Genomic DNA, 21,448 nt, shown 5'->3' with positions numbered 1-21,448 from the left:
CACAACACATGAGGTGTTGGAAGAATGTTGGAAGAAGGATACCGAATGTTAGGATAGGGGATGAGGTCTACACGAACATGTCTAAGATAGTAGGTAGCGAAGATAGTAAGAAGGAGGGACAGGTAGAAAGTCAGGATAATCTGCTGATCAATAGAGGTACAATAAAATCAATAGCAGATACCAGTCTAAACATACTATATTTAAATGCACGTAGCATCAGGAATAAAGTAGATGACCTAGTGGCACAACTACAGGTTAATAAATATGACATCGTTGCAATCACTGAGTCGTGGCTTCATGATGGATGTGATTGGGAACTGAATGTCAAGGGGTATACAGTATATAGGAAGGATAGGAGGGTAGGCAGAGGGGGAGGTGTGGCCATGATGGTTAGTAGCGATATAAAATCAATAGAAAGGAAGGACATTGGGTCAGAGGAGGTGGAATCCTTATGGGTGGAGCTGAGAAATAGCAAGGGTAAAAGAACAATAATAGCAGTCATATATAGGCCCCCGAACAGCAGTCAGGAAGTGGACCATAAGTTGCAGATTGAGATAGAAAAAGCATGTCAGAGTGACAATGTGAAGATAATTATGGGGGATTTTAACATGAAGGTGGACTGGGAAATGCAGCAAGGCGGTAGTACTCAGGAGAGTGAGTTTGTGGAATGTCTAAGGGATGTTTTTCTGGAGCAACTTATTGAGGAGCCCACCAGGGGATCGGCTGTTTTGGATTGGGTGCTGTGTAGTGAACCCGAGGTGATTAGGGAACTAAAGGTAAAGGAACCACTGGGAACAAGTGATCACAATATGATTGAGTTTAGTTTCAAGTTTGAGAAGGAGAAGCTGATAACTGGTGTATCGATATTTCAGTGGAATAAGGGAAATTACAAAGGTATGAGAGATGAGTTGGCCCAAATTGATTGGAGGAGTAAGTTAGCTGGAGGGACGGCAGAGGAAAAATGGAAGAAATTTCTACAGGAAATAAGGACAATGCAGGACAGATATATTCCAAGAAAAAAGAAGGTTTTGAATGGAAAAAAGGCACAGATGTGGATAACGAGGGAGGTGAAGGATAAAATAAAAGCAAAAGGGGCGGCGTACAAAGTAGCAAAAATTAGTGGGAAAACAGAAGATTGGAACGATTTTAAAAATCTGCAGAGAGAAACTAAGAAGGTCATTAGGAAAGCAAAGATGAGTTACGAAAGGAAGCTGGCGGACAACATTCGGAAGGATTCTAAGAGTTTTTTTAAATACATAAGGAATAAAAGAGAGACACGGGTTGACATAGGACCAATTGATAACGGTGCAGGAGGTATTATAATGGATGATAGTGAGATGGCAAGGGAATTGAATGAATATTTTGCATCGGTCTTCACCGTGGAGGACATAAGCAATGTGCCCATTAGTCAGGAGTCTCATGAATTGGAGCTGAGTTCAATTGAGATTAATAGGGAGAAGGTGCTTGGAAAACTAAAGGGGCTTAAGGCTGATAAGTCTCCCGGACCGGATGAGGTGCATCCCCGGGTTCTGAAGGAGGTGGCTGTGGAGATAGCGGAGGCGTTGGCGATTATTTTTCAGGAATCGATAGATTCTGGCATGGTTCCGGAGGACTGGAGGGTAGCGAATGTAGTTCCGTTATATAAGAAAGGTGGGAGGCAGCACAAAGGCAATTACAGACCTATTAGTCTGACGTCAGTGGTGGGAAAATTATTGGAGTCTATCCTCAAGGAGGAGGTTACCGAATACCTAGAGGCGCAAGGCAAGATAGGACCTAGTCAACATGGTTTTGTGAAGGGGAGGTCCTGTCTGACCAACCTATTGGAGTTTTTTGAAGAAATCACAGGTAGGGTGGATAAGGGAGAGGCGGTAGATGTTGTGTATTTAGACTTTCAAAAGGCCTTTGATAAGGTGCCTCACAAGAGACTGATTAATAAGATGAGAGGTCATGGAATTATGGGCAGGGTAGCAAAATGGGTGGAGAATTGGCTGGTTGGCAGGAAGCAAAGGGTGGAAATAAAAGGATCTCGTTCTGGTTGGTTACCGGTTACTAGTGGTGTGCCGCAAGGGTCGGTGTTGGGGCCTCTCCTTTTTACCTTGTACATCAATGATTTGGATGATGGAATAAATGGTTGTGTGGCTAAGTTTGCGGATGACACCAAGATAAGTGGAGGAGTAGGGAGCATAGAGGAAATAGAAAGAATGCAGAGGGACCTAGACAGTTTAGGAGAATGGGCAAGAAAATGGCAGATGAGATTCAATGTTGAGAAATGTGCAGTTGTACACTTTGGAAGTAGAAATAAGCGGGTAGATTATTATCTAGAAGGAGAGAAGATTGATAGTGCGGTAGTACAAAGGGACTTGGGGGTACTTATACAAGATACCTTAAAAGTTAACCACCAGGTTGGATCGGTGGTTAAGAAAGCGAATGCTATGTTGGCATTCATCTCGAGAGGTATAGTGTATAAAAGTAAGGAAGTGTTGATGAGGCTCTACGGGGCGCTAGTGAGGCCTCATTTGGAATACTGTGCGCAGTTTTGGGCCCCGCATCTTAGGAAGGATGTGCTGACGTTGGAGAGGGTTCAGAGGAGATTTACGAGAATGATTCCAGGAATGAAAGGGCTTAAGTACGATGAGCGTTTGTCGGCTCTTGGACTGTACTCGCTGGAGTACAGAAGGATGAGGGGACCTCGTAGCGACATTTAAAATGTTGACAGGTAAGGATAGAGTAGATGTGGCTAGGCTGTTTCCCTTGGTGGGCGTGTCCAGGACCAGAGGGCACAATCTTAGAATTAGAGGGTACAGTTTCAAGACAGAGATGAGGAGAAGTTTCTTTACCCAGAGGGTGGTGAAATTGTGGAACTCCTTGCCACGCACAGCAGTGGAGGCCAGATCAGTGGGGGTGTTCAAGGAGGAGATAGACAGATATCTAAATAGTCAGGGTATCAAGGGATATGGGGATAAGGCTGGCAAATGGGATTAGAATAGTTTTTTTTTTCTCTCTCTTTTTTTCCCACCCCATTTCTTTTTCCCTTTTCCTTGGAGCGGACTCGATGGGCCGAATGGCCTGCTTCTGCTCCCTTATCTTGTGATCTTGTGAACTCAGTGGGTCAGGCAGCATGTGTGAGGAAAATGGACTTTCTCTGGCAGCTCATTCCATACGCACACTACCCTCTGGATGAAGAAGTTGTCCCTCAGGTCCCTTTCCCCCCCTCACCCTAAACCTATGCCCTCTAGTCTTTGATTCCCCAACCCTGGGAAAAAGACTGTGCATTCACCCTGTGCCCCTCATGATTTTATACACCTCCATAAGATCACCCCTCAATCTCCTATGCCCCAAGGAATAAAGTCCTAGCCTGCCTAACTTCTCCCTATAACTCAGGCCCTCGAGTCCTGGCAACATTCTCATAAATCTTCTTTGCACTCTTTCCAGCTTAATGACATCTCTCCTATTACAGTGTGACCCCTCCATGGACTCTGCCCACACTTCTCACTGCCTCGGTAAAGCAACCAACATAATCAAAGACCCTATCCACCCTGGATATTCCCTCTCCTCCCCCCTCCCATCGGGCAGAAGATACAAAAGCCTGAAAGCATGTACCACCAGGCTCAAGGACAGCTTCTATCCTGTTGTTATAAGACTTTTGAATGGTTTCCTAGTACAATAAGATGGACTCTTCACCTTACAATCTACCTTGTTATGGCCCTTGCACCTTGTCTATCCACACAACATTTTCTCTGTAACTATACCACTTTATTCTGCATCCTGTTATTGTTTTCCCTTGTACTACCTCAATGCACCATTGTAATGAAATGATCTGTATGGATGGCATGCAAAACAAAGTTTTTCTCTGTACCTGGGTATATGTGACAATAATAAACCAATTACCAAAGAGTCCAGGAACTCTCTGAAACACTGTGAGCAAAAAAATTACAAAGAACTGTTAAAGCAAAGAAGCGTTCATCTACTTCGAACAGTGGTGAAGTTTATGAATATTTTTTTATTTACAGTGTGGTAACAGGCTCTTCCGGCCCAACGAGTCTGTACCGCCCATTTTAAATCCATATTAACCTACCCGTACGTCTTTGGAATGTGGGAGGAAACCCACGCAGACACGGGAACACGTATAAACTCCTTACAGACAGTGATGGGAATCGAACCCCGATCGGTGGCGCTGTAATAGCGTTGCACTAACCGCTACGCTACCGTGCCGCAGTAGAAGGTGACAAAGAGACCTTGCTTTGCATGCCAGGGTCAGACCATCCAATGAGTTGGAGTAGAAAGGAGGGTGGGTGTGGTGTTCGGAGGATAGCAGCAGCAGAGTGAGCAGAGAGGAGGATGAGGGCCCAATGTCTGATCGTGAAACTACTGGAAACACAAGCAACTGGTGTTGGCATCCAAAGCACAAGGAGCTGGCATGTTAGTTGAGCCAACTACACCGTCTCAGTGGAAGGCTCTGTACAGACAGTAGGGTACCAGTGGTTTACAACCACTGACGCTGAGAAAAGTTGTTCAACTTCCTTTCACGCTGTTCTTAGAACGAGCTGATTCTATGACCCAATCGAGGGGGATTGGGCGGAGGACTTCACGGCGGAGGTGGGGGGAGGGGGGGATAAAATCAGGCGGAGGGCATCACAGCAGGGGGGAAAAGTTGGGCGGAGGGCGTAACGGACACACACTTCACATGTGAACACATGGAAACAGCTGATAAAGATCTGCCGAAGAGGTGGAGCATCTGTTCAAATCGATCTGCATTTTTTAAATCTCAGGAAATTTCTGCATGGCGATTATAACTTCCACCTTAAAAGCCTACAGTTACTCACTGCTCCACTGATGCGGTGCAGTGGTTACTTAAGTTTCTAATCTCAACATGCAGCTGTAATTTTGATTTGCCTTTTCCTAGACATTGATTTTATCACAGCTGACCAAGGTGCAGAACATGCATCCTGCATCCTTCTCTGACCCTTGAGGCCCAATTAGCTCAGTGAAGGCAAGATGCTCAGCATCAGAATCAGAACTGGCATCTGCTTTCTGCATGTCTGAAGAACAGCGCCCAGACACACTCGCCTCTTCATCACAAAGCACATCACTTCCACAAACACACTGTGCCCAGGGCATGGTTGACAGAGCAGTGGCTTGTCTGCTCTCTGCTGAAATTACAGTCAGTCAATTAAAGGGTCAGATCAGGTACCTGGGAGTTTCTTGCCCTGAACTGCTGTAATCCATTAACCTTCTGAATACAAAGGGAGTGCTTTGGGAGCAGCACTTCAAGGTGACTGGATTCAAATTTTCATTCCTTGCTTTTGGTCGCTATGGAGACTGCAGATGATCTCAGTGAAGCGTGGGGGTTACAAGGGGGAAGGAGGTGCCTGGGATACCAGGGAACTTGTACACCGTGTATGCAAAGGTCGACATCAACAACAGGGGGCATCGTGAGTGGACGTCTGTCCTCACCCCACTCCTGGAAGCCCCTGGTGTAGAACATGGAACAGCACAGTAATAGGCCCTTTGGCCCACAACCTGTGTGCTGAACATGATGTAGAATTAAACTAATCCCTTCTGGCTGTACATGATCCATATCCCTCCATTTCCTGCATGTTCATGTGTCTATCTAACAGCCTCTTGAACACGACTATCATATCTGCTTCCACCACCACTGGCAGCCCGTTCCAGGCACCTACCACTGTGCAAAAAAAAACATAGTCCCTCTCACTTCAAATGCATGCCCTCTGGTATTCAACATTTCCACCCTGGGAAAAAGATTCTGACCATCTACCCTATCTATGCCTCTCATAATTTTATAAACTTCAATCAGATCTCCCCTCAGCCTCTGATGCTCCAGAGAAAACAACCCAAGTTTGTCCAACCTCTCCTCATAGGTAATCCCCTCTAATCCAGGCAGCATCCTGATAAACCTCTTCTGCACCTTCTCCAAGTCCTCCAATCCTTCCTGTAATGGGGGCGACCAGAACTGCACACAGTCCTCCAAGTGCAGCCTAACCAAAGTTCTATACAGCTGCAACATGACTTTCTGACTCTTATACTCAATGCCCCGACCGATGAAGGCGAGCATGCTATATGCCTTTGTTACCACTCCATCTACTTGCGTGGCCACTGTCAGGGAGCTATGGACTTGGACCCCAAGATCCCTCTGTTACATCAATGCTATTGAGAGTCTTGCAGAGGCAAAATGAAAGTGAAACCAGGCAGAGGGAGGGATAATACACTGGAAGGTTCCTCATAAACCTTGCCTGCGAATGCCGCCTAAGGAACAAGAGTGGCAGATTGTAGCAGAGCTGCAACGAGATGGTTGGATCGAACCAACACGTCCTTCCAGCAATGCAGCGAGAGAAGGTTGCTTCTGTTAGACCCGACTCCCAGTTCGGGATCCATCCCCAGACGATCCCTCTGTTTCTCTACCACTTCTTGCAGTCAGACACTCTCCAGTCTCTCCATCTCCAGGCGAAATTCCACAGACCTCAATCCCTCTCCCCCTTCCACATCCACATCCCATACTGCTTCCCTAAACCAGGACTTTCCCTGCCCGGCTGCTCTGCAATCCTGGCACTGTAACCTGCTGACCTCATCGTCTGCCGGGCTGCCGCACAAATCCCTTCCCCAAAAGTCCAAGCCTGTCCCTGCTGCTAAATCCACTAGGTCATCAGGGAAACTTATTGGATCCACAAAGTTTGGAATTGGTTGACAAAATGGGGAATGCAGTAACTATCAAGGAGGTGGGAGGGGCGTCAGTGAGCCAGGGTTTACAGGAGGAGGTGAAGGCAGTTACCAATGGTGGTCGCATGGACGGTAGTGTTGGAACATCAGTGGTGTCGCAGCAGTGTCTGAGGAAGGGGGAATGGGCGGGTTGAGGATCAGTGTGAGTGGGGTCAGCTGATGGGGGCAGGAGTGGGGTCCAAGGATGGGTAGTGGCCTGGTAAGTATGACCATGGAGAGAATTTGGGTGGGGGGGGGGTGGGGGAAGAAAAGAGGGAGGAGGGCAGGAGTCATTATCATGAAGTCTTTTTTTCATTCACTCACCGGTATTATCCATCCTTAACTGCCCCTGAATTAGAGGCAGATCAAAGTCAACCACATTGGGGGTCTGGAGTCACTTATAAGCCGGACTGGGCAAGAATGGCTTTTCCCGACAGATATTAGTAAAACCCTGTTTGGTTCACTGCAGTTCCACATTTTCTTTTTCAATTCCAGATTTATTTAATTACTTGAATTTAAAGCAGAGGCTGAGGCGACGATTGATTGAAGTTTATAAAACTATGAGAGGCAGAGATAGACTGTCAGTATCTTTCCCCCCAGGGACAAAACATCTAATACTAGAGGAAGGGGGCAAGTTCAAAGGAGATAAGCGAGACAAATTTTTAAAAATTAAATACAGAGTGGTGGGTGCCTGGAAAGCACTGCCAGGGGCAGCAGTGGGGGCAGATATGATAGAGATGTTTAAGAGGCTCTGAGATAGGCTCATGAATATGCAAGAAATGCAGGGATATGGGCATTGTGTAGGCAGAAGGGATTAGTTTAGTTAGGCATTTAAGTATAGTTTAATTAGTTTGGCACAACATTTGTGGGCTGAAGAGCCTGTTCTTGTGCTGTACTGTTCTATAATATAGGGTGGCACAGTGGTGTAGCGGTTAGCGTAACGCTATTACACCACCAGCGACCTGGGTTCAATTCTGCCACTGTCTGTAAGGAGTTTGTATATTCTTCCCATAACTGTGTGGGTTTCCTCCAGGTGCTCCGGTTTCTTGTCCCATTCCAATAAAAAATATACAGGTTAGGAAGTTGTGAGCATGCTATATTGGCACCGGAAGCGTGGTGACACTAGCAGCCTGCCCCCAGCACATTCTCAGACCGTGTTGGTTGTTAACACAAAAAGATACATTTCAGTGCATTTTGATGTACATGTGACTAATAAATAAAATATTATATTATTAAATTCCCAGCTGCAGTAGTGGGATTTGAATTCCCGTCTCTGGATCAATGTTCTAGTAACTTAACCACTACCCTACCAGGGAGTTGGGGTGCAGCAGGCAGCTTGGAGGAGCATGGATGAGTAAATAACTTACAGTGGACCCACAGGAGTCAGGTTCCCAGCACCAACTGGTACCACCTCAGGGAGGCCCCCTTTAAAACATGCAGCTGTTGAGTGAACAGCTGGTTGGGTTGTGAGTGACCAGAACAGATGTACTTTGGACCGATAGGATCTAATTTCTTCTGGCATTGAGCTGGGAATGGATTATTATGTGCTCATCCAAGGTGGAAAATGAGTCAGCCGCACAAGCACCATTCTTGACGGGAAGTGCGTGGTGAGACTTCCTCTGGAAGGATTCGAGCTGGAAAATGGATTAATCACAGTGTATTCCAGAAAGCAATAAAAGTATAGGGCCAAACAATCCAGCATAACTCTTCTGAACTTCTGGGAATTTTATGCGCAAGATTGCAACTAGAATAAATATCAGCGACCGTTTAAAAAAAACTGTACCATGGTAAAGTGTTAAATCAACTGAGACTGAAGAGGGAATAAGGGATCCATAGATCTAAAAATTAAAGAGATTGAGAAAGCAAGGGGAAACCTATTCAGAATTTAATCAATGATTTGCATGAGGGGATCAAGTGTAATAAATCCAAGACTGCAAATGATACAACACTAGATGGTGGTGTGAGGAGGACACAGTGGGTCAAACCCAGCTAAGTGAATGGACGATGACAATGGCAGAGGGAACATGAAAAATAATTCACTTGTTTTAATTCTTTACCAAGGTGTCATTTTTGACTAGTTGATGTTTATTCCAGAACTTTGCAATCCTCTTCGCTAGAGAAAAGTATTAAATGTTGAGAGACTGAATGGTGTTGGTGTTCCTACCTCTACTCTTTATATTCTTATGTCTGAAGGCCAAATATTGAATTAGCTCACCATACTAGGAAAAGTAAAATGTGAATTTAATACAAAAAAAGAGGGAGAAGAGTGAATTTGTAAGGCATAAGCAGAAACTGGCAAGGGTATGTGGTGAAATCTTCACCCATTAGGTACACTGTATGTATGCTCTCATTAAGGATGTTGGTTACAGGACTTGGTATGTGCGAGCGGCATTCAAAAGTAACCACATTCCCATCATGATTGGCAGCACCTTGCTCTAATTAAATCACAAATAAAAGGGCTAAATGGTCAAGGACTACAGGCGACCGAACAAGTCACTTGCTTCGCCGATCTGGCAGAAGTTATTGCCACAGGAAGGCCGAGATCTTGGGACCACGGAAGAGCAGCAGAGTGAGGACACAGACGCAGAAAGTGTGACTTGCTCTGAATGACTGATATCAGCCTTCTCTGCAAGGGGGCAGAAGTGGCAGAGGTGCTACTGTTTGTACCGAGCTCTAGTGGGACCACACCAGGTGTCCTGTCTTCAGCTCAGGGCAACATCTTTCAGGGTACATCGGGGTGATATCCAACACAATCACCTGAACAGTGGCAGGGCCATGAATGACGAGGACAGGTTGGCTGCAGGCACCAATTCCCTTGAGTGTAGAAGATTAGGGAGTGAACAATGGAGGTGTCTCAGATTGACCTGGATAGATGGACAGAAACTATTGCCTCTGACGAGCATGTCTAGATCACAGGGAGGGGCAGACCTTAAAACTAAAGTGCGTCCAGTCAGGGGAAGGTGTCATGAACACCCACAATGGGGGGGGGGGGGGGGAGGGGGGGGAGTGGAGGGAAGGGCGAGGGGAGGGATGTTTGCATCGCTCTGCTACAAGAGGCTGAAGAGCAGGTCAATAGCAAATGTCAGAACTGACACTGATAGACTGCATTCAGCAATAGGGAGGAGAAGGAGGTCAGGAGCAGGTCAGCAACAATCTGACACACAACCAGGAGACCACCTGCTGTCTTTCAGTAGTCACAAAGACCTACACTGTTTTTAAAAGGGTAATAACCCAGCCTGAAAAATCTGTGCACATAGAATGAACAAATCAGCAAATGGACTGGGTAGTGACAGCTTTATGGGATGGGATTACAATTAAAGAAAAAAAAATCAGAGGTTTAATCACAAGGTGCACCACCTGCGATTTGTTTTTGCCAGATCAATGCACGGAGGTGTGAAGCAGGAATGGTTTGTGGGGGTCACAGCTGTGGACACCAGTCTTGAATCTCCTCAGCACATGCGAGCCCTGCTTCACTGTTAAAGGGGTCCTCCCCTGACCAGGCCCCTGCCCTTGGAGTCTGGTGGTGGAACCCTCCCTCAGCTAAGTCTCCCACATTGCCAAGGCTCCCCTGCAGGCACTCTCCCCATCACCTCCACCCCACCCCTCACTGTGAACCTCGCTCTCCCCTGCCCATAACATATCCGACCTCACTCCTTCTACTTTAAGGGAATCTAATCACGCAAATCAATCTGAAACTCGCAGGAGAAATCCAAAACTAAAAACAAATAATGCTGGAGATCTTTGGCAACGCAGGCAGCATCTGTAAAGAGAGTCGACGTTTCATGTCAATGACCCATCTTGATAAGGGATCATTGACCTGAAACAGTAACTTTTTCAAGAAACAGTAACTTTTTCAAGAAAAAGTCATAGACCTGAAACATTGACTAGTTCTCTCTCCACTGAAAAGTGGGCCAAGTGCATCAGCTTCCCTCACATATGCTCACGCTCACCATAGGGAATCAATACTAGAATACTAGACCTTCCTGAAACAAGTTCATCAGTCACCCTCCCTACAATCAGAGGAAAAGGACTCTGGTCTTGGACAACGTGGAATACTTTGCTATACTCCACATCATGGAGCACAGAAACAGGCCCTTTGGCCCAACTAGCTCATGCCGACCAAAGATTCCCATCTAAGCTAGTCCCATATCCCTCTAAACCTTTCCTATCCCTATCAAAGGGTCTTTTAAATGTTGTTAAGGTACCTGCCTGCTCAACCACTTCCTGCGATCTCTTAAATCCCCAATCCCTTCACATCAACCACTTTTCCAGTGAGAATATGCCCAATTCCATTCTTCGTTACTTAATCCTTCCACTTCATCATCACCCCGATGTCCTTCCAATTACTGCAAGACTCTGCTTGTTGCCATGCCGACCACGTGAGGATCCGAATAGAGGGCAAATTCACTCAATAGTTTAGAAAGTGTAGACTAGGGCAACAAATGTCTTCTGCTAACTGATGATGGGAAAAAGAGGCATCAGAGCCAGAGTGGAATTTCAACAAGTCACATAATTAAGGGAAGGAGTATTTATTACTCTGGAGCATGTAGCAGAGGCCAGAGATAACTATCACAGCTAGTTATCTTCAAGAATTAGGGAACTGGGACTCACTTGTGTGAAAGACCCAAGGTGGTGGAAAACTCCCCCAAATTAATTTTGGCCTTAAATTCTTCTAATCTCGCTATACTTACCTTTGCATCATCACTGTAATGAGAAACACTGTAGATTAGCAGCTTAATGACAAAAATTACACTCCTGACATTGAGTTTTTTTTTGCAATGATAGGAGAAATGCTCCTGAAATATTGTCTGAATACATTTTCTTTTATCCCTTAAGTGGCTTAAGTGGGCAGCACTGTACTGCAGCTAGTAGAGCTGCTGCCTCATAGCTCCAGCGACCTGGGTTCAATCTGACCTTGGGCGCCATCTGTGTGGAGTTTGCATGTTCTTCCTTTGACCATGTAGATTTCTCCCGTTTCCACCCACGTTGCAAGGATTGGTAGGTTAATTGGCTGCTATAAATTGCCCTGAGTGTGTAGGTGAGTAGTAGAATCTGGGGGAGTTGAAGAGAAAGTGGGGAGAGTAAAATGGGTTAGGGGAGGATGAGTGTAAATGGGTGATTGATGGTTGGCATGGACTCAGTTGATCAAAGGGACTGTTTCTGTGCTGTATCTCTCTAACTTTGTGAGAAATACTGTCAATTCCTCTCTGGAGCTTCCTATATATTTTCAAGGGAATAACCAGACACTATAGTGCTAACACACACCAGACCTGATGCATTATAGGCAAGGAATAACTGCCTAGATATTGGACCACATGTCGCTGGCTTTTCTGTATCAAGTGATTCAAAATTCAATTTAACCCAAAGTTAAGTGCATCTGCAGCCATTTCTGTGTTGACCAACACACAGTGGGGTATTTCAGTGGACATGGCTGTTCAGAGTCACTGTTGCTATCTCAATGCAATTTCTGCCTTTGGAGTTGCTCATCATCATCCTTATGGAACTTTCTTTTCAGTGAACTTGGACCAGGGCATCAGCTGCTGGGCATTCCTGGGACAAGGACTAGCTCCTGCAGCACTGATTTGGGAGAAGAGCAGGAGGAAGGAGACTTGCTCCCAGTGCTGGATCCCCTCCGACCCCATTCCACTGCTTCCCTATGACTCCTCCAGCAATCCCCATGGTCCCCACTCTGCCACTGACATTCTGAATTTCGGGTTAGTGCACGATTTTGGGGAAATGTGGAGGCTTCACCCCATAACTTACTGGACTCTGCATGAGCCCACAATGCGGAGAATGGGGCTGAAAACTGCAGGAGAGGGGTGCGAGGGAGGGAGGGTGCAGTGTGTGAGAGGCAGAGAGTGAGTGTGACAGAGGGAGGGAATGAGTGTGACAGAGGGAGAGAATGAGTGTGCAGTGTGTGAGGGGGGAGGGAGGGAGGATGCAGTGTGTGTGAGAGAGGGAGGGAGGGAGTGTGTGTGCAGTGTGTGAGAGAGCGATGGAGTGCACAGTGTGTTAGACAAAGAATACACATATACTTGGGAAAGTGTTTTCAGCCAAATTACTACCCCATTAAAGTGCCACAACATCTGTTAATTGTTACTGCCCCAGCATCTTGTGCAAGTCTCACATTTGAGCAACCCCGTGAATCATCTGTGCATTGCCTGTTTTACGTCAGAGATCGACACTGAGGAGGAGCTACATTTCCGAGGCTGTGCTCTCAGCTGTGCTGTAGGTGATGTACAAGAGCTGCCTTTGCCAGACCGACAGATGAAGTGGCTGGACCTGAAGGGGTGTGGTCTGTGAAGCCGTTTAACTGTAAATCACTGGGTACCTTTGAGTTTCTCGGCCATGAGGCTAGCCTCGTGCTCAGAGTAGTGCACAATGGGTGCTGGCGAGGGGGGCCGCAGTTGTTCGTCCTCCAACATACGTCTGTGACGCTCTTCGCGCGCAAACATCCTCTGCTTGCACTCCCACTCATAGAAGTCATCCCTGGCCTGAGCGAAGTCCACGTGCAGGCGGCCAGTGTCCTTCTTGTCCGTGCTTGAACCCAGTCTCATACGGTAACCTGAACACAAACAGAAGCCCTTAGCAGGTAAACTACCCCAGTTCCCGTAGTTGCTGGGGGTATAATGTCAAGTATTTGAGGACAAGCATTTAGTGTGAGAGGGCAAAAGTTGAAGGGAGCAACAATCTGCTGGAGGAACTCAGTGGTTCGAGCAACATCTGTGGGAGGAAAGGAGCTGTCGATGATTCAGGTTGAAACCCTGCATCAGCACCTGAAACATTGACAATTCCTCTCCTTCCACCCCTCCCACAGATTGGTATATGCTGCTTGACCTGCTGAGTTCCTCCAGCAGATTGTTTGTTGCTCCAGATTCCAGCATCTGCAGTCTCCTGGGTCTCGAAAGTTTAAGGGAGATGTGTAGGGCAACACACACATGCACACAGTGGCATTTAAGAGACATTCAGATAGACACATGAGTATGCCTGGGAATGGAGGGATATGGATCATGTAATGGCACAAGTGATTTCATTTAATTTGGCATTGTGTTTCGCACAGACATTATGGGCTGAAGATTATGTTCCTGTGCTGTACTGTACTGTACTGTTCCATGCTCTATCCTCGTCTTTCTGGAGGAATGCAAACTTTAGAACATAGAAAACCTACAGCACAATTCAGGACCTTCGGCCCACAAAGCTGTGCTGAACATGTCCCTACCCTAGAAATTACTAGGCTTACCCGTAGCCCTCTATTTTTCTCAGCTCCATGTACCTATCTAACAGTCTCTTAAAATACCCTATCGTATCCACCTCCACTACTGTTGCCGGCAGCCCATTCCACACACTCACCACTCTCTAAGTAAAAAATTTACCCCTGACATCTCTATACTTACTCCCCAGCACCTTAAACCTATGTCCTCTTGTGGCCACCATTTCAGCCCTGGGGAAAAGTCTCTGACTACCTACCCGATCAATACCTCTCATCATCTTATATACCTCTATCAGGTCCCCCCTCACCCTCCATCGCTCCAAGGAGAAAAGGCCGGGTTCCTTCAACCTGCTTTCATAAGGCATGCTCCGCATTCCAGGCAGCATCCTAGTAAATCTTCTCTGCACCCTTTCTATGGCTCCACATCCTTCTTGTAATTTGAATTTGTTGTCTTATTCTGCATTTGATTTAGATTCTCACTCAGCCAGCACCATCAAGCACCTGCTTATATTCATCTCTTTTTTTTTATATTCTCCCCACATTCTCAATAACTCTCCCCAGAGTGAAAAACAATCTGCTGGAGCAACTCAGCGGGTCGAGCAGCATTGGTGAGGGGAGATGAACTGTCGATGTTTGGGGCCCAGACTCTCCCTGGATTCTACCACTCACCTACGCACTTGGGAAGTTAACAGCGGCCAATTAACCCACCAACCTGTACGTCTTTGGGACAAGGGAGGAAACTGGAGCACTCAGAGGGAGCCCACACAGGGACAGGTGCAAACTTCACACAGACGGCACCTGAGGTCAGGATCGAACCTGTGATGCAGTGACTCTACCTGCTGCACCAGCCTGATTTCTTTTGGTTTTTGTCTGTGCCAACTCACACACCCCCTCCCATTGCCTCTCCAATACGGCCACCATCAGGAATGACAGGTGCCAGAGCTGCGAGGCAGCAGCTCCACTGATGCACCACAGACACCCTCTGGGCCTTAATACAATGGTCAGTTTAATCGCCAGTTAAAGGACATGGCATTGTCTACTGATGTTTATCCTTCAAAGAACATTAACGAGATGATTAGGCAACAAATGCAAATACTGAAATTTATATCATTCTTTATGGAGTTAGAGCAAATTTAATACCTACTTATAATGAGAGACTGAAGATATCAATCAGAATGACGACTATGGAAGCAGTAGAGATGATTAACTCATTATTGACAAGAGACAAACTGACTAAAATTCAACTTGTGTTGCAGTTTAAATGTAGTAATATATGGATGGGTATAGGTACTGGACAACAGTTGGACCTCTAGACCATTGATCTGAAGATCTGCCCTTCCATTGAGCAGAGGAAACAAATGCCTGAAAGCACATGCCACCAGGCTCGAGGACAGCTTCTAAGTCTATTGAACATTCCCCTTGTACAGAGAAGCAAAGGACTGCAGATGCTGGAATCCAGATGAAAAACACGATGATGCTGGAGCAGGCCAGGCAGCATTCATGGAGAAAAGCAGGCGGTCAACGTTTCGGGTCAGGGCCCTTCTTCAGGACTGAAGATAGGAAAAGGGGAAGCCCAATATATAGGAGGGAAAAGCAGAGCAGTGATAGGTAGATGCAGGTAAGAGATAGTGATAAGCAGGTGTGGGGAGGAGGGGAGAGTAGATCCACCAGGGGATGGATCAAAGGCAAGGAGAGAGAGAGAAAAAAAAAGGTAGATTAAAAAAAGAGGGGAGGAAAGGAAAGGAGAAGCATGATGGGGGGGGGAAGGGAGGGGGGGGCATTACTTAAAGTGGGAGAATTCAATTTTCACGCCATTAGACTGCAAGGTTCCAAGACGGAAAATGAGGTGCTGTTCCTCCAGTTTGCACTTGGAATTCTCCTGGCAGTGGTGGAGGCCGAGGACTGACATGTCAGTGATAGTGTGGGAGGGGGAGTTGAAGTGACGGACAACAGGGAGATGCAGGTCACGGTTACGGACAGAGCGCAGGTGTTCTGCAAAACAGTCACCTAGACTGCATTTGGTCTGACTAATGTAGAGGAGGCCACACTTGGAGCACCGAATGCAGCAGATGATATTAAGGGAGGTGCAGGTGAATCTCTGTCTCACCTGAAACAACTGTTTGGGTCCCTGGAAGGAGGTGATATAGGGGCAGGTGTTGCACCTATGGCGGGGGCAGTGGAAAGTTCCCAGGGTGGGAGCGGGATGGGTAGGGGAGGAAAAGAGTGAACTAGGGAGAGAGCGGTCCCTGCGAAAGGCAGAAAGGGGTGGCGAGTGGAAGATAAGCTTGGTAGTGGGGACCCATTGGAGATGGCGGAAGTGGCGGAGAATGATATGTTGGATACGTAGGCTGGTGGGATGAAATGTGAGGACAAGGGAGACCTTATCCTTCTTGGGTCTGGGAGGGGTGGGGGTGAGAGTGGAGGTGCAGGAAATGGCAGAGATATGGGTGTGAGCTCTCTTGACCACAGTTGGGGGGCAAACCCCAGTTAGAAAAGAAGTTGGCCATCTTGGATATCCTGGAGTGGAAAGCCTCATCATGGGTGCAGATGTGACAGAGGCGGAGAATTTGAAATAAAGGCATAGCATCCTTGCAAGAAACAGGGTGGGAGGAGCTGTAATCGAGGTAGCCGTGGGCATCAGTGAGTTTTTAGATGTCGGTGGATAAGGAATCTCCTGAGATGGAAAGATCGAGGAAGGAGAGAGAGGTGTCAGAGATAGTCCAAGTGAATTGGAGAGCTGGGTGAAAATTAGTGGCAAAATTTATGAAACTGTCGAGTTCCGTGTGGATACTAGAGGTGGCACCAATGCAGTTGTTGATATAGCAGAGAAAGGGTTGAGGAATGGGGCTGGAGTAGGCTTGGAACAGAGACTGTTCAATGTAGCCAACGAAGCGGCAGGCATAGCTGGGGGCCATGCGAGTGCCCATAGCTACACCGTTGGTCTGTAGAAAGTGAGAGGAATCGAATGAGAAGTTGTTAAGGGCGAGGACAAGACTCTTTCCTCCACTGCGCCCCCCCCCCCCCCCAACACTATCACTGACATGTCAGTCCTCAGCCTCCTCCACTCCATTTCTTCTCTTCTTCCCTTCCTTAGCCTCTTATTTTTCCCTCTCCTTACCTTTGACCCATCCCCGGTGGATCTGCTCTCCCCTTCTCCCCCACACCTGCCTATCGCTATCTCTTGCCTGCATTTACCTATCACCACCTTGTGCCCACCCCACCTCCCCTCTTTTGTCCACCTATCACTGCTCTGCTTTTCCCTTCTATATATTGGGCTTCTCCTTCTCCTATCTTTAGTCCTGAAGGGTCCTGACTCGAAACGCTGACCACCTGCGTTTCTCCACGAATGCTGCCTGGCCTGCTGAGTTCCTCCAGCATCGTGTTTTTCCGTCCCCTTGTACAATATGATGGACTCTTGAACTCTCAATCCACCACGTTATAACCTTGCACCTTATTGTCTGCCTGCACTGCACTTTCTCTGTAACTGTAACACTATATTCTGCATTTTATTATTGCTTTTCCCTTGTACTACCTCAACGCACTGATGTGATGAAATGATCTGTATGGATGGTATGCAAAACAACGTTTTTGCACTGTACCCTGGTACTTGTGAAAATGATAAGCCAATTTAAGGTTGAATTCCACCATGGCAGCTGGAGAATTTAATTCAAATAATTAAATAAATCTGTTTTTTTTAAAAATAAAAAGCTAGCTTCAGTAACAGTAGCCATGAAGCTAACAGACTACCACAAAATCCCACCTGGTTCACTGATACACTTCAGGGAAGGAAATCTGCAAACCTTACCCAGTCCAACTTATATGCAACTCCAGACCCACCAAGGTGATTGACTCCTAAGTGCACCCTTTGCTTGGGAATAATCAGAGGCGGTTATCAAATGCAGGCATTACCAACACCCCATGATCAGGTAAACAAAAGTACAAAATAGTTGCTGGATTTTACACTTTATAAAAGCCTCTGATACTGAACTTAAAACTTTTGAGTGACTAAGTTTGCATGTTCTTTAAAATATGCTTAAAAAGTACAGTATCCATCCCAGCTGACATTGTGTGTGTTTGAAGCCTTTTAATTTGAGAATTATAGGTGAGAATATATCAACAGTGAATTGTGTCAGTGTACAAAGACTGAATCTTTAAAGGTTACAATCCCACTTCTCCAATTAGCAGGGGAGAGCTTCAAGGCTTCAAAAGAGTTCCAGCAGGAGCAAGTTACATTAAATTAGTTTAATGCCAAGGCAGAACTAAAATCTAACCTCAATGCCAGTTTAGTGAGATATTTGTTTAAATGTCAAGGACCATGAGTTACATGAAGCAGCTGGCATAGAGATAATGTTGAGATGAGCTGGAGACTGTGTGATTTAAAACAAAGGGGATCATTGGCCAAGGGTGATTTGAAGATTTGATCATGCAGTTCCAACAGTTCTCACAGTGTAACTATATGAAAGGAGAACAAGAGGTACACGTTTAATATAACTTCAGAGCTTTAAGTGGCCAAAATAACTTATTCTATAATACCACTTGCCTTTTTTCTGTTTGCATAGTGTCTCAAAGTAGTTTTCAAATTGTGAAGCACTTTTGCTTGATAGTCACTGATATTGGAGACTCAACAGCCAATTTTTTGGGAATCTAGGTGCCCCTGGCCAGGTAAGCATTTGTTGCCCATCCCAAACTGGTGTTGAAAAGCTGGTGGTGAGCTGTCTCCAACTGAGTGGCCTGTAGGCTATTTCAGAGGCGATAAAGAGAGTCTGCCACATTGGTGGCAACGAACAATCTGCTGGAGGAACTCAGTGGTTTGAGCAGCATCTGTGGGAGGAAAGGAATTGTCGACATGTTCCGGTCGAAACCCTGCATCAGGAGCCAAAACAATGACAATTCCTTTCACCCCCACAGATGCTGCTGGGCCCTCCGAGTTCCTCCAGGTTCGAGTATCAGCAGTCTCTTGTGTCTCCAACCACATTGGTGGGTCTGGAGTTACACAGAGGCTAGACTAGGCAAGGACAGCAGACGTCCTCCACTGAAACACAAGTGAAGCAGATGGGTTTGATGGCCATAATTTCTGAGATGAGTCGCTCTGACAAAATCATCAACTGAATTTAAATTCCACTGCTGCCATGGTGGGAAATGGGTGAACATGTGCCAGTCTACATTGGGGGATAGGTAGTAGAGAGAGTCAGCAGCTTTAAATTCTTGGGTGTTAACATATCAGATGACCTGCCCTGGGCCCAGCACATAGATGCAATCACAAGGAAAGCGTGCCAGCATGTTTACTTTCTTAGAAAGTTAAGGAGGTTTGACTTGTCACCGAACACTCTAACAAACTGTTACAGATGTACCGTTTAAGGTATCTTGACTGGTTGCATCAGGGTCTGGTACGGCAATTCCAATATGCAGGAACACAAGCTGCAGAGAGTAGTGACTCAGCCCAATACATCACTGGCATATTCCTCCCCACCATTGGGAGTATCAACATGAGGCACTGCCTTAAGAAGGTAACACCCATCAAGGATCCCACCATCCAGGCCACGCCATCTTCTCGCAGCTACCATCGGGCAGGAGGTACAGAAGCCTGAAGTCCCACACCACCAGGTTCAAGAACAGCTATTTCCCTTCAATCATTTGGTTCTTGAACCAACCTGCACAACCATAATCACCACCTCAGTATAACAACACTATGACCACTTTGTTACTACAATGGACTTTGTTTTTTATTGTTCTAATTTTTTTTCCTCGGATAATTTATGTTTAATTTATGTTTTTCATGTGAATGATGCTATGTGCCTGCAGTACTGCTGCAAGTAAGTTTTTCATTGCACCTATGCATACATGTATTTGTGCATGTGACAATAAACTCAACTTTGATTTGAACTTGGGTCTCTGGACTGTTAGTCCAGGCCTCTAGAATCTGAACCTGGCAATTTAACCAATACACCACCATGAGCCCAGCCATTGGCAACTCCAGTCAGACTCACTGAAGTCAAGGGGTCTGGCTGACTGCGATGAACTATCTAACAGATCGCAGCATTAAGCTACTGTCCCAAGCTGTTTCAATGGGCCCTCAGCACGCTCAGTAAAAGAAGGGGACAGGCAGGCAGTGTACCTGACAGGTAGATGGCCTTGTCCACCATAAACTCCTCAGCGAAGCGGATGTGGCAGAAGTTCTTCTTGCTTTTGCGAAGGGCTGTGATGGTGCCACACTGCTCAAAGACCTCGCGGATGATTTCCTCAGCGGCGTTCTCCGGCAAGCCCCCCACAAACACAGTCTTGCAGCCCGGCGGCCGATCCCGGGTGGCCGGAGGGGGGAGGTCTGCCGAACACAAAACTCAACAACATCACCCTGGGGAACCGCTCGGGTGGTCTGCCATTCTGACTCGCTTCTTTGCGGGCAGCTTTACGAGCTGCGTCTCGCACTATCCCAACAAAGCGACAGCTGAATGAGCAAAGCCTCCTCTTTGTTCATCCCCATTACCTCTCCCATGCCTGATGGATTTCAGCCTCTTGACGGGTGAAATAAATATCCAGAACATTTTGAGCAGAATACCTCCCATTTCTCTCTCCATTAGCCATCAAGATACTGTTAGTGTGTGACCTTTAATTCATCTAGTGTCTGTCTATAGTCAAAGTCTGAAAGTCGCTAAGTGACAGAGGGCATGGTCCCAACAGGCTCACCTTTACAACAGTCTCTTTACACCTCCATCCCACATCAGGATGGTCTGAGGACCCTTCACTTCTTTCTGGACCTCCACCCCCCTTCCCCCACACACTCATTCACTTGGCTGAACTTGTTCTCGCATTGACCGGCTTCTCCTTTGACTCCACTCACTTTCTCCAGATCTATGGGCCCAAGCTAAGTCTGCTTTTTGTGGGATATGTGGAACAGTCTGTGTTTCAATCCTACGTGGGCCCACTCCCTCAGCTCTTTCTCTGATACATTGATGACTGCACTGGTGCCACTTCCTATACTTGTGCAGAACTCAATTTCATTACCTCTGCCTCCACTTCCCACCCTGCTCTCACCTTCACACAGTCAGCTGCTGACTCTTCCTTTCTGGATTTCTCTGCCTCCGTCTCAGGAGACAGGCGAGCTACTAACATCTAGCAGTTCTGACGAAGGGTGTTTGACCCGAAACAATAACCGTCTCTTTTCCCACATATGTAGCCTGACTGGCTGAGTGTTTCCAGCATTTTACGTTTTTATTTTAGTTAAAGCTTGCCTGACCTGAATCACCATTGGTACAATAGACACCATAACATATTTTGAAATAACACCCATAATTAGTCATGAAATAAACATCATATGGTTCTGTTTTACCGATCTCAATTCACCATTCTCTCAGGGCCAGTAACACTGGGCTATCCCATGGGGGAACATCACAGCTATGCTAATAGACCATCAATTTAAATGCCACCGTGACTCGGGGCTCATAAAGCCAGCCTTCTAGTTGTGTGTTCCAGATTCCAAGCTCCACGCAATGTGCGAAGACACTTGATTAATGTGTTTTTGTTCAA

General features: G+C 46.5%; 1 protein-coding gene across 1 annotated transcript in view; it reads right to left on the bottom strand.

Moving 5' to 3' along the window:
• enox1 (ecto-NOX disulfide-thiol exchanger 1) overlaps positions 1-21,448 on the bottom strand; it is a 208,690-nt gene that overhangs the window by 136,745 nt on the left and 50,497 nt on the right. The window contains exons 4-5 of the mRNA XM_052014133.1: positions 20,040-20,246; positions 13,046-13,279 (exon numbers count right to left, since the gene is read on the bottom strand). Coding sequence (XP_051870093.1) covers positions 13,046-13,279; positions 20,040-20,246 — 441 coding nt within the window. The remainder of the gene's footprint in view (positions 1-13,045; positions 13,280-20,039; positions 20,247-21,448) is intronic.

Source organism: Pristis pectinata, chromosome 4 (assembly GCF_009764475.1).
Source record: "Pristis pectinata isolate sPriPec2 chromosome 4, sPriPec2.1.pri, whole genome shotgun sequence".
In the NCBI taxonomy this organism is placed as follows: Eukaryota; Metazoa; Chordata; class Chondrichthyes; order Rhinopristiformes; family Pristidae; genus Pristis; species Pristis pectinata.
Note: the sequence above shows the minus strand (reverse complement) of the source record. Positions and strands in the feature narration are given on the sequence as shown.